This window comes from Bombyx mandarina, chromosome 23, assembly GCF_030267445.1.
Source record: "Bombyx mandarina strain Sakado chromosome 23, ASM3026744v2".
Taxonomy (NCBI): Eukaryota; Metazoa; Arthropoda; class Insecta; order Lepidoptera; family Bombycidae; genus Bombyx; species Bombyx mandarina.
In genome coordinates, this window is record NC_143229.1 from 16034544 (window position 1) to 16051137 (window position 16594).

The 16594-nt window shown below is 38.7% G+C and overlaps 2 protein-coding genes across 5 annotated transcripts in view; one reads left to right on the forward strand and one right to left on the reverse strand.

Annotated features, from left to right (window-relative positions):
• Asator (tau-tubulin kinase asator) overlaps positions 1 to 4397 on the forward strand; it is a 62483-nt gene extending 58086 nt beyond the window's left edge. For all 4 annotated transcript variants that reach the window (XM_089737340.1, XM_089737341.1, XM_089737342.1 and 1 more), the window contains 5 exons: positions 578 to 656; positions 915 to 1029; positions 2774 to 2885; positions 3637 to 3778; positions 4291 to 4397. In XM_089737340.1, coding sequence (XP_089593466.1) covers positions 578 to 656; positions 915 to 1029; positions 2774 to 2885; positions 3637 to 3778 — 448 coding nt within the window. In that variant the 3' untranslated portion in view covers positions 4291 to 4397. The remainder of the gene's footprint in view (positions 1 to 577; positions 657 to 914; positions 1030 to 2773; positions 2886 to 3636; positions 3779 to 4290) is intronic.
• Positions 4398 to 12587: 8190 nt separating this feature from the next.
• Positions 12588 to 16334, reverse strand: LOC114246574 (uncharacterized). Its single transcript, XM_028179157.2, has 3 exons — positions 15927 to 16334; positions 15155 to 15289; positions 12588 to 14485 (listed from the first exon to the last, which is right to left on the reverse strand). Exons 2-3 carry the CDS (start codon positions 15277 to 15279, stop codon positions 12886 to 12888), a joined length of 1725 nt encoding a protein of 574 aa, XP_028034958.2. The 5' UTR covers positions 15280 to 15289; positions 15927 to 16334; the 3' UTR covers positions 12588 to 12885.
• Positions 16335 to 16594: the final 260 nt, after the last annotated feature.

The window sequence follows — 16594 nt, forward strand, 5'->3', positions numbered from 1 at the left end:
GGCCCCCCACTGACGCATGTATCGTTATTGTGGTGAACCTATGTGTACCACCGCCCTGCCTATTTCTACCGTGAAGCAGTAATGCGTTTCGGTTTAAAGGGTGGGGCAGCCGTTGTAACTGAGACCTTACAACTTATATCTCAAGATGGGGTGGCACATTTACGTTGTTGGGCTTCAATAACCACTTAACACCAGGTAGGCCGTGAGCTCGTCCACTCACCTAAGCAATAAAAAATAAATAAATAAAAAACGCCAGCCTTTTCCATTATAGCAATCTCTTTTGACCAACCGTGAAATCTAAGTACAACAGTCCTAATAAAATCAATACAAGCAACTAATTAACAATAAAACTCAAAAAATACAAAATAAATATATGAGTACCTAAGCCGTATGTACTACAAATTAAAATAATATTTTTTATATCCTCTTGATCTTAGTCAGGATCAGGTCAGATTAATGAAATGATGAAATGATTGTATGAGTATCGATCCTCGAGCACGTGTCGTGGTTCGGGGGGCGGAGACTCCGGGAGGGGGTGGCAGACATAGAGCCGATACAAACGCTAATCTGTCCCCAGGAGCTGCATAGCATTTATCAAGAGGGACATCAGGGAGGCGACCAGTGGTGCCGGCGACGCCTCCCAGAGCCTGAGAGATGTAAGTCCGTTTTTTTTATTACCTATGCCTTCAGAGGCTATTTCAGCGTAACTTTAACTAGTAGGTGAGCTCACGGGGCCCAAACCGGAGTGATGCTAACACTGAGCCTAGCAAGAGCAATGCTTCGCAGAATCTACCCCCGGATCGGGAACGCGATCTACTGAGAAGCTGAAATAGCCTCAAGGCTAACAAAATAGGTAGAAAAAAAAACACGACTCCTCTCCCCTGACGCTTGAAGAGTTCCACCTTGACTTCCAGCGCTCATCGGGCAGCGCCAGCACGTCGCGGATCCCCGTGGCCAGCGCGGAGCACCGCCTCGCCAAGTGCGCCTCCTGGAGCGGCGATGGACCCCTCTGCGCCGACCTCACGCCCGGTGAGGCCCACGGACCGCACCCACACCCGCCCAATAACTCAATCCAACTATGGTCTTCATATCGAGGGTTGAAAGGCTGTTTAGTTTAAGCTACATTTCGCTTAACACACGACATTTATCTTTGTAACTGAGGCCATTGGCGCAAAATGGCCTAAGCATAGTATCATAGTTAGTATGGGGTATGAAGGGTAGAGGTAAGGAGAACCGTCTCATATGGGAGAAGCTTGAAAAAGTGTCCCCTTGAAAAAGTGTACCTTTAATAACAGTTCAAAAATCCTCCAGAATGGCGCTAGCAAAGGCACAGGGTATGATATGGATTGAGCAGTTGTTAATTTCGTCAGTATAACCTAAAATTATTGCTGTGGTCAAACGTGGAGACATCGATTGCATTTTCTTGTCAGCTTTAAATAAAATACTTTTTGTGATTTTGTAGTGCTTACAGTTCTTTCGTTCGTTTTATTTCTGTGTCTTATTCTAATAACTTTCAGCGCCGTTTTTAAAATTTACCCGGTTGCTACTGTAGCGCCACCCTTATTTAGCAGATTTTAAATGACACTTTTTTACACACAGAGGTTCTCCTTACCTCTACACTCCGTAGTATGGAAATAATGAGGTTTGAATTGACTTTTAAACTGCTTCGTAATCAATAATAATACGCGCAAAAATAAAGTTTACAATCTGTTGTATATGGGTAAAACTGGGGATAGGCCGGATTCCCATTGAAAAAAAATACATATTTTTTATTGCTTAGATGGGTGGACGATCTCACATACGGTGTTATGTGGTTACTGGAGCCCATAGCATCTATAGCGTAAATGCGCCACCCACCCACCTTGAAATATAAGTTCTAAGATCTTAGTATAGTTACAATGGCTGCCCCACCCTTCAAACCGAAACGCATTACTGCTTCACGGCAAAAATAGGCAGGGTGGTGGCACCTACCCGTGCGGACTCACAAGAGGTCCTACCAGTAAATAAATTGCAATATGAAAAATTGTGGGTTAGGCCAGTTTTGCGCTGACGGTCCTCAATTAAAGGTCCCTTTTATTTGGTATTAGCATCAACAGTTCAATGTTTTTAATTGAACTTCAATCAAGTTCACTCCAATCGAATAGCTGAAGAAGTTTTTTTGTTAAGATATTTGTTTCCAAATGCTCAAACTTTAAATGGCTCTCCTGTAAGATTGCAAAAATGTCGCTCAAACCTTTCACTCCTCAATATAATTCCATAATTTTATTCTCGAATGATGTGATCAAAAACATCCTTAAAATATGAAAACCTCTTCTAATTTTTTTAGTATGGCAAGGAGTTTCCTACGCCGCCATTATTGCCAGTGTCGAATTTTATAAAAAAACTTCCATTAATACGTACAATGATATGGAGTATTTCAGAATGAATAAACAATGAAAGATTTAATTGCGTTTTCTGTTATACAATATGAAAACAATATTTAAAGCCCTTAATTAAATAAAATTAATATTTTAAACAAACAGAACTTTCTTTTTACTGAATAACAGACTTCACTCCATGACACTGAAGAAAAATCCTTTTTAAAAACTAAAGAATTTTACTTAATAAAATGTTTTCTTTAGATAAATACATACATAGTCTGTTGTGTTAATATTGATTCGAAGCGAAACAAGATGAAGCTGTGATTGTCTTATTCCTGCAGCGCTTCCTTCATGAGCTCCAAGCTTATAGACCCACTTAAAACAGTAGACTAAATTTTGAATATCCCTTGCAGCATTGAGGAGACGAAGGCAGAACGCGAACGAGAAGTACGCCGCGGACCCCGCCCGGGAGCTGAACCTGCGGTTCGCGAGACCCCGGCACCGGCAGCCGCAGCAGCACCCCAGGTGAGCCCCGCGCGGGACCACCACCACGCGAACCGAGTAGGGATGATCGATATTCATCGATGTTGAATTTTTTTTTTCTACGGGCTCGGGATGTCTGGGCACCAGTAACCGCTTAACACCAGGTGGGCTGCGAGCTCGTCCTCCCATCTAAGCAATAAAAAAATAAAAATTAAATCGTGATTTTCTGGCAGCCTCGAGAATTCCCCCGTAAAACGTAGTTTTAATCAACGGACACGCATAGTAAATAAAATTATACAGTTTTATTTCCTACCAAAAACATCGATGTTTATCGTACATCTATACTTTTAAATCGATATAAACATCGATGTTTTTCTAATATCGACCATCCCTAAAACTGAGTCTGTGTATCTAAGTTTCCTCAGCTATAAGTGGGTATGGGCAGTGTACTCTTGAAAAGTGATGATATCAAAATTCACACAATCACTTTATACGATTGAGACGCTGACCTCAAGTTCGCCAGCCACTTAACGACAGATTGGCCGTAACCTAGCTCAATTGTCTAAGCTATAACAGATCCTGTGAAAGTGATCAGATTATATATGCGCGTATTCGCGTTAACACAGTAGACAACGATTCCTAATCGGAGCTCAGAGCGACTTCAGTAGGGCTCACGGCATTGCTGGTCCGCATGTCTCGGAGCGAGTTTCTGTTGCCGCACAGACGATGAGCACTATGGGTGGGGGCGTCTTGAGACCGAAGTCCCCGTAGTGTAGGAAGGGGGTGTTCGCAGGGCCGGCGCGCACAGCTCCTCGTCGTCGGGCTCCCCGCCCCCCGCTCCCCCTGCGCCCGCCGCCGCGCCCCCCGCGTCCTCCGCCGCGCCGCACAACGCCGCGCGCGCCCGCCGCTTCCGCCCGCTATCCATCGCCCCCTAGGTACGTACACAGACCCACCTTCCCCTGCAATAATATACCCGGAATCTATATATTAATTCGTGAAGCAAAAACTTTGTATCCCTTTTTACGAAAATTGCACGGACGGAGGAGTATGAAAATTTCCCATGCTTATACAGAATATAGAGAAGAAGTGCAGAATGCTAATTATTATTTTTTTAAATTATACGTTAAAAATACTTTTAAGCAATAAAAAAAACATTACACATACTAACCATGTATTTGACACAACACAGCTTTGTTTATTGTCAAACTTTTGTTATTGTTTAAAGTCTGTTGTCAAATTGTTATAGATTACTATTGTTTGTCTTTATTATTAATTGTCTATAGTGTAACCTTGGCGAAATTTGTTACTAAAAATCTTTGACGAGTGAAGGAAGTATTTGACAATAGAACAATAATAATGTTCAAACTTTAAGTTTAAATTAATAATTATGGTCGAGCTTCGACCGTTGGACAACCACTGGTACACTATTATCGATCTATCTCGACAGGATCTCTTGATGACGTCACAGCGAAGAAGGACCCCCCGGACCTCGGACTTGTATAAACGTGTGACAGCAAACTGTCCCCTCGGCGGTCCGACACGGGGACCGCTTAATATCGCCGGGCGTGTACGCGAATCTCGATTGTAAATGTTTAATTTTATCGTTGAGGCACTGTAAATGGTGATTTTTTTGAAGAAAGACGCGTAATGTGTTTGTAGATATGTTTTTACGCTTCTCGACTTAGCGTCGGCAGAGCGGTCTGCTGGTTACTAAAGTGCGATTGGAGAGCTTGCATGACTTTACGTGCGGACTGGCTTCGCGTCGGCAGTCCGTCGACGCGTGGCTGGAGCGAATCCGATCTTGTTCTCCGCTTAGCATCGACTGTACAGTATTCTAGTCTTCGCTATTCGAAAACATATTAAAAAGCTTTAAACAGAAAAGCTCATGAAGTCAGAAGCATAAAGTTTGATCCGCTGTCTCCCGAAATTGCTTTTATCTGGATTTGTGGGTAGTTTTTTTTTTTTTCGATAATATTTTTTAATGAAATCCTCTGAATCCAAATACTTGCATAGAGTATAGTGTGCACCTTAAAGTACTAATGAAACGCAGTGAAATTTATTAGGAAAACTTGCGCGCCCCCTATCATACATCGACGGTATTATAACGGGACTTCCCCGGACGACAACTGTACCAGGTTACGTCGCAATCGGACGAGCTGCTTACAAACGGACATACAAACGTTCTATTATTATTATTATGTATATTTTTATTGCTTATATGGGTGGACGAGCACACAGCCCACCTTGTTTTAAGTGGTTACTGGAGCCCATAGACATGTACAACGTAAATGCACAACCCACCTTGAGTTATGAGTTCTAAGGTCTAAAGATCTAAGGGCAAAATACAAAAATACACGGTCCAGAATTGGGGGCCGATTCAAAAAACATTCGGTGTATAGAGGAGAATGAATCTATGATTTTCAACAAGCATTTGAGTTCACAGCTCTCCGATAGATAAGACACATTATGGGGGGTAGCATTGAAAAATTTAAACATACTTATCGAGGGGTGAAAAGCTGTTTGGCTTGAACGACATTTCGCTTAACACGCAACATTTATCTTTGTAATTAAATATGCGTTTTACTGGTGGTAGGACCTCTTGTGGGTCCGCGCGGGTAGGCACCACCACCCTGCCTAATTCTGCCGTGAAGCAGTAATGCGTTTCGGTTTGAAGGGTGGGGCAGCCGTTGTAACTATAGTTGATATCTTAGAACTTATATCTCAAGTTGGCTGGCGCATTTACATTGTAGATGTCTATGGGCTCCAGTAACCACTTAACACCAGGTGGGCTGTGAGCTCGTCCACCCATCTAAGCTTGGTTCAGAACTTCCATTAAGTTTAATCTATTCAAATAGCTAAAGAAGTTTTTTTTAATGATATAAATCTAAATTTTTAATTGCTCTCCTGTAATGTTGCAATATTTTCACTTAAACCAAATATCCTTTCGCCCCTCGATATGTGTTCAATATTGAGTAAGTCTCGAAACGCGTTTTAAGCTCGATTGAGCTTTGAATGTTTTCCGTATATTTGCCAAAAACGACTTCCGGTTATGGCACGATTCGTGATCCCGATAGAAACATTGGTCGTTCAAAATGAAAGTACAATTTAAGTCAAATCCTTTGAACAACGTTACGTGTTTTGTATCTAATTAAATAATTTAGCGTTTACAAACAAAAATAAATAAAAATATTATAAAATAAAATGAACAACGTAAATTTTAACGTTATATTATAAATATATTTTCTATATGATGCGGTAGCTTTCATCAAGTTTACGTCTGTGAAAATGGTGATAAATTTCCTTAAAAAGTTCAGTAAAATATATTATATATATATTATCATGTGAAATGATGTTTAGACGCCATTACGTTCTAGTCTCGCTGTTTAGTTTAGTTTTAAAACAACAAATTCGTTATGATAATTATAAACGAAATATATAAATGAATAGGTAATAAGGTCTTCGAGAAGGTGTTGCTACGTTTTGTTTGTATTTATTTGGCTGGCAACACCGAGCTTGGTGCTGCCAGCGTCCGCAGCTCGTTGCTCACCGAACATTGCAACACCGGTTTTAATTTTAGAGTTAATGTGGAACATTACGATTGGATAATGCCGCGCCTGTATGCAAACACTTCGTTTCCACGCAAATCAATACTTGCATTTCATTAACACTAATCATACCAACACTTACTGGTACCTATTTCTACCGTACCAAAATAAACAAATAAAAATAAAATATAATTGCTGTAGATTAATTGGTAAGAAAAATCATGGAGTCAAACGTGAAAAAGCCATAAGTTGTTATGTGAATTTTCAATGCACAAGTTCAAATTGCGTCACTTGGCCCGCTATGGTATGCTTAGTGTTAATCTGATTGAATTTCTGTATGGCCTTTACAATTCATACAAAAAATGAGGCCATCATCGTAAAAGTGGCCTAACCCACAATTTTTCAAAATTGGTGCTTCTAAATTACTATTTATTTGAAACAATAAAAATTTTGACCCAAAACCCTCCTATCCCTAGTTTCAGTGATAGATAACAGATGGCGTTGTAAACATTATTATCGCGCGTATTGTCTTTGCCTACGAAGCGGTGTAAAAGTAAATTCGAACCTCATTAACTCCATACTAACTATGATAAGCTTAGGCCAATTTTGCGCTGACTGCCTCAGATATAAATTAGCGCGGTTTTTTCTGTCAAACGTTCTAGTCTAATGCGACTTCCGTCTCCTAGGGAATAAAAATAAAATAAATACAATATTTAGAAACATATTTTTGTCATACTATGAATAATGTATATAATGATGATGTTAAATATCTATATCTATATATCTGTGTATATATAATATGCCACATACATAACGATTGAGTGAGAACAGAAATATGATTGGCACACAGTTGACTGTTTAAGTAAAGTCTATTGTTATACTATTGTCTATTGTTGAAGAAATGTCGTTTTGATTTCTTCGAGATGATACAATCATCTCGTTATTACCATCGCACGAGACTTGTGGAGAGTATTAAGCGGTAGGCAGCGGCTTGGCTCTGCCCCTGGCATTGCTGACGTCTATGGGCGACGGTATCCTCACCATCATGTGGGCCGTATGCGCGTCTGCCTACAAGGACAACAAAAAAAAGTTAAATGGAAATTGTATAAATGGAATTATACAAAGCGCCTGGATTGCCTAACTATAATGAAATGAAAATGAATGAAATGCGTTTACCTCGGGCAACTTAAGCCCATAAATTTTCACATACAATTACATAATTTTTAAATCAAAATACCGTACAATTAAAATTACAATTTATCAGAATTATTAAGAATAAAAATCGAATCGAATCAAATGAAATTGTATTAAAATTATTAAAATTAAAATTATCAACTACTGATATACAAATTGCAATTAAATAAATACTATACTTTAATTCTACTTATAAATAGATTCGTTATCAGTATCGTTCCCGGAGTCTACTCGATATTCCGGTGTCTTAGTAACAGAAATCGACATAATTACTTCAGTGCGCCGCGTAGGGCACCGGTGACCTACACAATAGTCAAAGGATTAAATAAACAATTCAATTGTGTTCTCACTCAGACGTTGGGGCATACACACGGACGCCTGTACGGGAAATCATGTTTATTTGAATCTAGCGTGATTGCGCTTTTGTTTTTAAGCAACGCATGCGATTTATCTAACGCGACATCAGAGCCAAAACGATCGAAATGCCCATTTTTGAACGTCTCATAACCGACCGTGATCCGATTGTCTCAAGCTATATTGTTAAGCGTCGATTTGGAGGCGTTATTTACTTTGTTAGAAATTAACCGAATGTAACTTAGAATTTTATGGTGATTACTTAACAAGTAACAAAATATGCACATATCGGCTTAGGATGTCACCGCCGTGATCCAATATAACGTAAGGGCCTTCTATTATTAGGTACGACGCTGTCATCACAGTTTCATTATAGCGTAAAACTTAGCTTTTCGAGATGAATGTTGTGAAAAATTAAGCAATTATGAAAAAATATTCAAATAAAGCAGCGTTATAAATTTTGATAGCATTTAATGAAACGAGTTCTATTCTGTCAGTTACTGTCAAGTGTCAAAACGAGAGGCGGGAAGTTGAAGACATTAGCTACTCACTTAATTCTTAGTGAATATCTGTGACCTTGCTCGTTTACGAAGCCCGCTATAGAAAGCAGAGTATTAAATACACTTGACATTGGCGAAATCTAAAAGGAAACTCCATAAACTTATGAGATAGACATGTTTGAATCTTTTTTTTTAAATGACAACAGAGTTGGCTGTGGTGTCGAAAACGTAATTCCTTACAGGTGTCTATATTATTTTTTTAGATACATTAATATTTAAGTCCGCATGTATGCATATGGCAGTTTAAAGTTATTTACGTTAAAATGTCGCACGCTCGTCTCGTTCGTTCATTTGCAATGTATTTTTTTTTATATGTTTACCGAATGCACAATGACATTTAATAAAAGGTAATTTTGTCCTTGTATTGTGGTTTTATTTGGTCGATTTCCTTGGCGTCTGTGAATTTGGTACCAGCACGGGTGTGGTTATGTCGTCACGTCAAGTACGTAATTTGTTAGAACGACCGCGCAATGGAAAGCGCATTTACTGGTGGCCCGGAGGCCTTTCCATTTTCACCAGGGCAGGTGGGCGAGCAAAGGCTCAGCCAGGAGGTATGGGATTAGCTAACAGCTGCCCGAGCGCCTCCGAAGGAGACCTAAACAACTCAAGAGCAGTTGCTTCGCGTATGAATCTACTACCGGATCGCGACTCGCTGAGAAGTTCCGGCGAGAAACTCAGTGGGCTAAAGTTAAAATGTACAGGTACTATATACTTATATATATATAAAGAGTATTTTTAAAGTCACTAATATTTTCATTGTGTCTACGACACGCAAGTACCAAAGCGAGAACAGTAATATTCTGGATATTACGTAGAACCACACAGAAGCCACAATCATTAAAAACCCGTATGTAAAACAGCTTCCACTAAACCAATTGAGCACCACATAATCCTGCCATATTAAGCATCGAGCAGTAAAAAAAACGGCAATATCGATGGATTTTCGACAAATTAAAACCAATTATTTTGAAATATAACTTTAATAATAATATAATCTGGATGTAGATATTTACAAAACCATTTAAATCAACCCATTACTATTCTATGCTTCAAAATACTCGTAACTGCCCTATAAATTATCACTCAGTATTCAACTATTACTAATTTATTAACTATAACTATTTTAACTTATTTTAACTATACCTACTAAAAAATACGACTTCTAATTTAAGTTAGGTACTTTGACAGATCGATATTACGACTAAACACGTTTCGATTATTTCTTAGATCTGGTTTTATGAGAGGGCTACGCGAGGTGTTCAATATAAATAGTGATAATGCGATACATACTCCTTGAAAAGAAAAATAAATAAAAACTGGCGAGCATAGACCAGACTTTAGATAGGTACAATAATAATAAAAGAATCAATCTTTTGTTTTGTTTGTCTGTCTTAAAAATGGATACAATTGAAGTTCGCGCTGTAATAAAACATTTTATTACTGGTGTCTACTACTGTGAGTCCGCACGGCAGGTACCACCGCCCAGCCTATTTCGGCCGTTAAGCAGTAATGCGTTTTGGTTTGAAGGGCGGGGCAGCCGTTGTAGTGTAAAAACTGAGACCTTAGAACTCAAATCACAAGGTAGGTGGCGGCATTTACGTTGTAGATGTCTATGGGCTCCGGTAAACACTCAGCACCCGGTGGATCGTGAGCCCGTCCACCAACTTAGCAATAAAAAAATTGTTTCAAGTGTTGAATACAGTTTTTAGTTGTACTTTGGTGTAATTTTATTTATCCCGAACCCCAGCGCGTAACAATATCATACTGATTTGTTATATTTAATATTTCAGAGAATCGAAAATGACTGAAGAAACAGATGAAAGTCTGCTTATTTTTTTTTTTGACTACGGGGCTGGTAAATCCAGACTTAAGAACAACATTAGGGATTCGTGCTCCTCCACTTTCTAGGGTTACGCGTTAGTGTGCTGAGTTCAAGGCGACGAAGAACTAACATTAACGACGACCCCCGCAAGAGACGCCTTACATCAGTCTGATACCGATTTTTGGCTCGATTCATAACGATGGACGAAACATGGCTTCAACATTATTTTTTTATGGTTGAAGAATTACTGGTGGCCCGGTGGCCTTTCCAGTTTCGCCAGGACCGGTGGACGAGCAAGGACTCAGCCAGAAGGGGTGTGATTTGCTATCAGCTGCCCGAGCGCCTCCAAAGGAGACCTAACAACTCAAGTGCAGCTGCTTCGCGAATGAATCTACTACCGGATCGGAATCGCGACGCGCTGAGAAGATCCGGCGAGAAACTCAGCTGACTAATGTATGGGTTAGGTTGCACGTCAGACTCTTCGACGGAGTACGGGTCCCTAAGCCGTTCCATGACTCGAAAGAGACAATCATCACCAACTTAATATAAGGCGATTCCATCCGCCAGTAAGATAGCTGTTTTTTCTGGAACGGCCGAGGGGTGGTAATGATCGAATGCCTTAATCGGGACCACTATTACGAGGACTTTGTGCGCATGACAAAGTTGCGCGCTGGAAATACGCAAGCAACGGCGTGGCAAGCTCACCAAGGTTTTGTTTCACCAAGATCGCGCCCCGGCGATGGCTGCCGGTCAAGAAGTTAGCTTCGAATTTATGAAACATCCTCGATATTCACCGATCCTAGCTTCTAGTAATTTCTACCTATTCCCGCAATCAAAGAAACATCTCAGGGGCCTTTAAATTTTGACATATTGACGCATTAGTCGCAGAGGTACACGATTTCTTGAGTATCAGGAAGAAGATTCTTCAAAAAGGAATTTTAGGTTCCGAAAAAAGATACACAAAGTGTTTGAACCTGATAGGTGGCTACGTCGAAAAATAAAATAACATTTATTAAAAAATATAATTGCGTCATAATCATTATCACTTTTATTAGACACTCTTAGAAAGCCCGCTGAGTTTTTTCGCAGTCTTCTGTGGGCCGCGATTCCCGACAGAGCGGCTTTCGTGTAATTTTAACACGTCTGCCGTGTAGGTCACCGGTGCCCTACGCGGCGCACTGAAGTAATTATGTCGATTTCTCTTACTAAGACAACGGAATGTCTACTAGACTGGGAAAGACGAATCCGAACGATACTGAGATAAAATCTATTTCTAAGATACTTCTAAAACATACATTAACAAACAATTGAATATGCAATTTCGAAAAGGGCACATGTCGCATATTTTGTCAAATACGTTTTTTCATATACATGTAGTTTTGAGGCTTACTTACACCCATTTTATAATAATTTCAGTAATTTTCAATTGCTAATTAACACTAAAATATATCTCAAAAGTTAATATTTTAAATTTTACACGGCTTTAGAAAATAATCAGTTTTTTTCATTTCCTGAACATTTTTCATTTTCAGAGATGTGCCCTTTTCGAAATTGCGTATTCAATTGTAAATAAACATGCTTTAAAAAAAACCGACTACAAATAGAAAAAAAATATATTCCACAACAAATTAATATACGCTAAAAACAATAATCATCGAAATCGGTTGGCGTGATATTGAGTTATTGAGTTATTCATCTATATTTTGTCGCGCACGTACTAAATGCAAATTTAAGACATATGATTTTCCCATGGATACCATTATTAGAACTGGACTAAATTATTGTAATAGGACCGCACGGGAAGCGTCAGCTTTCTAATAAAAAAGGATCATCAAAATCGATTCACATAGTAAAAGTTATGAGGTAACAAACATTAAAAAAAACATACAGCCGAATTGAGAACCTTCTCCTTTTTTGAAGTGGGTTAAAAAGAAGGCAAAATTAGGACCTTAGTGACAGAAATCGACATAATTACTCCAATGCGCCGCGTAGGGCACCGGTGACCTACACGGCAATCAAAGGGTTTTAAAGGCGATACTTTTTTTAACACCATTCAATCCAAACAACTCACAAAACCAATTAAAAAACACCCTACTTCAAGCAAATGGTTAGAATCGTCAAATCACCAATATTGCTCTAAAAATCACGCAATAAACAAATTCTTAACAAAGGCTACCAAAATAGACCGAGACAGAAAGCCACGTGTTACTCAAATACTCGGGAGTGAGCTATTATTGACCAGAAACTTAGTGTTTCCGACAAGAGCTGTTACAGTACTCAAAGAACCCTTCCTCCCCTTACGTCGCACGCTCATTGCCTATCACTCTAATGGACCTCACTAACAAACCCTACCATTTACAGACAAAATAAACAAATAGTATTGTGGGCAATGTACACTGAACTAACACATACACTCCGTCTTAGATCTCTACTTTGTAGTAGGCAAATCTGCATCTAACAAACATGGATCCCATCGTGGCTGAGCCTTTGCTCGCTCACTTGTCCTAGTGAGACTGGAAAGGCCTCCGGGCTCCCAGTAATCTTTCAATCATAAAAATAGATATAGTTCACGAACATTCATCAGGTGGTACGGATACCTTTAGGGATTGCACTTTACTCTCGCTAATAAGTTTGACTACCTTCAAATCACTGTGGTACCTCCTGACGTGTATGTCCAAAAGGGAGAGCCTCACAGTCTGGTAGTCACACAACTTGCATTTAAACGGTTTGTTGCCGGTGTGCAATGCTTCGTGACACAGCAGCGCTTCCAATTTAGGAGTTTTGAAGTCGCAATACTTGCACAGGTGCTTTGTGCCCATGTGAATCGTCCTCACGTGCTTCTCAATCTCATGCTTATGCTTACACGTGTAATTACACAGCTCACATTTGAACGTGTAGTGGGAGCGCTGATGCATAACGAATTGGCATTTGAAATTCGTTGTGAAATCACAATTCTGACATCTCATTTCCAGGGATGAGGCGCTGCGTTTGTTGTGCAACGCTATCTGATCTTTGGTCTTCGTTTTGAAGTCGCAGTTGGAGCAGTGGTACGGGCGCTTGTCGTCAGTGTGGTGTCTTTGATAGTGCCTCTGCACCGTTGCCTTGAATTTCGATATGTAATTGCAATGGGAGCAACCAAATGGTCTTTCTCTGTCATTAGAGTCCAATACTTGAATGTTTTTCTTGTCGATTTTATCTGAATATGGGGTGCTGTAAGTCAACGGTAATTCATTTGATATCTCCGTGTAATTTAACAGTTCTTTCGGTAAAAAGTCTTCAGCGTTCGAATAGTTTTGACTGTAATTACTGGTATTCGTATAGGAGGTGATATTGTATGAACTGTGGTTCGTTTGATTCGTGATTGAAGGAAGGTTTTGCTCACCGAGATTCAAACTCAAAGTTTCGTCTACATTTTGTTCTTGAATATTATTATGTTTATTTCTATGTGAGTTTTTCGTATAGATTTCCTTGAAATGTGTATTACTGTGTTTCTTGCTTTCGCATTTGTAAAACGTTTGGTATTCGCAGTAAATGCACTTTATGACTTCATTCTGGCGACTCCTTTGCTTGTGTATGTTCAATCTCCATCCGACTATTGTTGTGAAATCACAGAATTCACATTTCTTTGCTTTCTCTGTTATCTCATTATGTATCTGAGACAGATGCCTGTGTATGTGACCAGAATGTTTTGTTACAAACGAACATTTGTCACATTTAAATTCGACAATTTCTTTCGAATGCTTCTTTTTGTGTTTCTTATAATTGTTGATGTACGAAGTTGAATATGTACAATTCTCACATTGATAACGCTTTTCGGACTTGTGTTTTCGCTTGTGGGCGTTCAGATTGTCCTTGAAAAGTGTTGTGTAATCGCACAAAGCACATTTGAGGGGGGTAATTATTTTCTCTCCAGTCTCTGTGCATTTGTGCTCGACTATCATGTGCCTTCTCAAGCAGGACGTGTATTTGGTGGCGTAATCGCATTGTTTACACGTATACGGTTTTATGTTTGTATGTCTGACAGTGTGCATGGCTAATGAGTTTTTGTAGACGGTCGTAAAATCGCAATGATCGCATTTCAATAGTTTGGTTGGTTTATAACGATTTTTTCTTCTTTTAGAATTCGTCCAGTCCTTATCGCTTTCGACTAATTGGAGGTTCAGTAAACTGGAATATACAAAATAGACAATGTAAAATGTTTTATTCAAAACTTTTCAAGAAAACAATTTTTTCTTGGATATACTTAATTGTACCTGCCTAACTTGTATTGGAGGTAATAATAAGGAAACATATGGGATTTAAATAACAAAATAATTTGTAGGTACTCCAACTGATGATGATAGAGAAATAATAATGACTTGAGGAAGCTGGGTCATTGCGGCATAATTTAGACAGAATATATATGCGTGTTAAGTATGGGTGGCACTCTTCACAGCAATGTCTATGAGCTCTTGTAACATAAGGTCTCATGGATCATTTGGAACCTCTTGGTTTAGGGAGGAACTTCAATTCTCTCTTTGTTTTGTATCATGTGTTCCATAGGTAGTGCTAGTTCCATAGGTTTACCTAAGATCACCAATTACAGTAATTAAAAGTAGGCATTAGATACAAATATTGAAAATCCAAATACTGCAGCAGCACAATTAGATCATTCAGTTAAGATAACGATAGTTTTGTTGTTCACAAGTACTGACAGCTGGCAACAAAGTGTATTGTTAACGTCGTGCAATTATATTAAAGACTCTTGTTTTTCTCTCAAAGTATAAAAGCCAATAAACAACCTTCCCATTGTTAGAGATATTCAGTTTGTATAATAAAACATTTTAGATCATTTACTTTTCTACGGGAGCGATTTCTTCATCAGACAATTCACTGTTCTCTCCATTGACTGGTTCACATTTGACCCAAACGCTCATGAAATGACTCTCCTTATTTACACTTTCATTTACTTCTTCAGTCATTTTCGTGTCTCTGAAATATTAAATATAACAAATAAGTACGATATCTATTTTTTTTTTAATGCTTAGATGGGTGGACGAGCTCACAGCCCACCTGATGATTACTGGAGCCCTTAGACATATACAACGTAAATGCGCCACCCACCTTGAGATATAAATTTTAAGGTCTCAGTTTTTACAGTATAGCAGCTGTCCCACCCTCTAAATCGTTCTAAGGTTCTAAGGTCAAAAATTCTAAGGTCTTTGTGTAGGTCCTGTTCTAAGGTATTAGTTTCGAAACATGTATCGTCAAGTTTTGCAAGAGTTTTGTAAATAAAACAATATGTATATTGCGGATGATAATCTTTTGATCTAGTAGTAAGCAGCTACCGGTGCTATAAACCCTGACCGTTTCTAAACTTGTATGTTGTAAGTAGCCAGTTAACAAGCCGCCCGGTAGCCACCAGGTTCATTGGACCATAATATCAATGCTGTCATTGACTTTGAGACATGAGCTCGAATTTTTGTTTAGATTTAATTGGTTGTTTTTCTGCAAAGTTTTTCTCGTATTTAACCGAAATTAGAGCTGCCAATGTTTGTCATACTTTTCGAATGCTCGCATTATATTTGCACCGGTTTGATTGACCAAAACAAATTAATAAACTACTCACCATGTGTTTTTCCTTGATACTGTTGAAGACTGCGTTGAAAGATTCACAAAAAAACAATATCTTGCTTTTGGATTATGTTTGTTAAAGACATAGGAATAATATCAATGAATCCTCTGTCGTAGTTAAGTTCACCATATATTACATAGCAAACCCAGAATCTTAAAGGGATTTTTTTGTTTTTTTATTTAAATTGCAATATTATGTTTGTACGTAGCTTTGACATCCATCAAATATCAATAACAAATTATTGACTATTGACCATAAGTTTATTTTTTATTCGTTTATTGAAATGGCAAAGGAAACATTGTCTGTTGCCATTTGTAACTTTAAGATATCTTGTGTATTTGTATTTGACAGTATTTGTATCGAACGATGCAACTGCACCGGTGTTCAAATTCCAATATATGGGTACCGTAGATTGAGTGGAATCGGGACCCTTTCCAAATCCAATACAAATTTTCAATGGTTTTTCTTAGGGTAATACCAATAAAATTGAGATTCAAATGGTTCCATGGTGGTACATAGTTCATCACAAAATATGCACAAAAACTGAAAAAGCTAGCTTGACCTGATTCACTTTGACTTTGGGCTGAATCAGGTTACGTATGGGGATAAGAGTTTTTCGATAGGGCTGACACTATTTAGTTGATAGGTACTTTTTAATATCT

Excerpts from the sequence above, each read along its gene's own strand:
- LOC114246574 (XM_028179157.2), bottom strand. The coding sequence starts at position 15,279 with ATGACTGAAGAAGTAAATGAAAGTGTAAATAAGGAGAGTCATTTCATG. Across the intron at positions 14,486-15,154 it reads GAAATCGCTCCCGTAGAAAA|TTTACTGAACCTCCAATTAG; the intron begins GTAAATGATCTA and ends TGTATATTCCAG.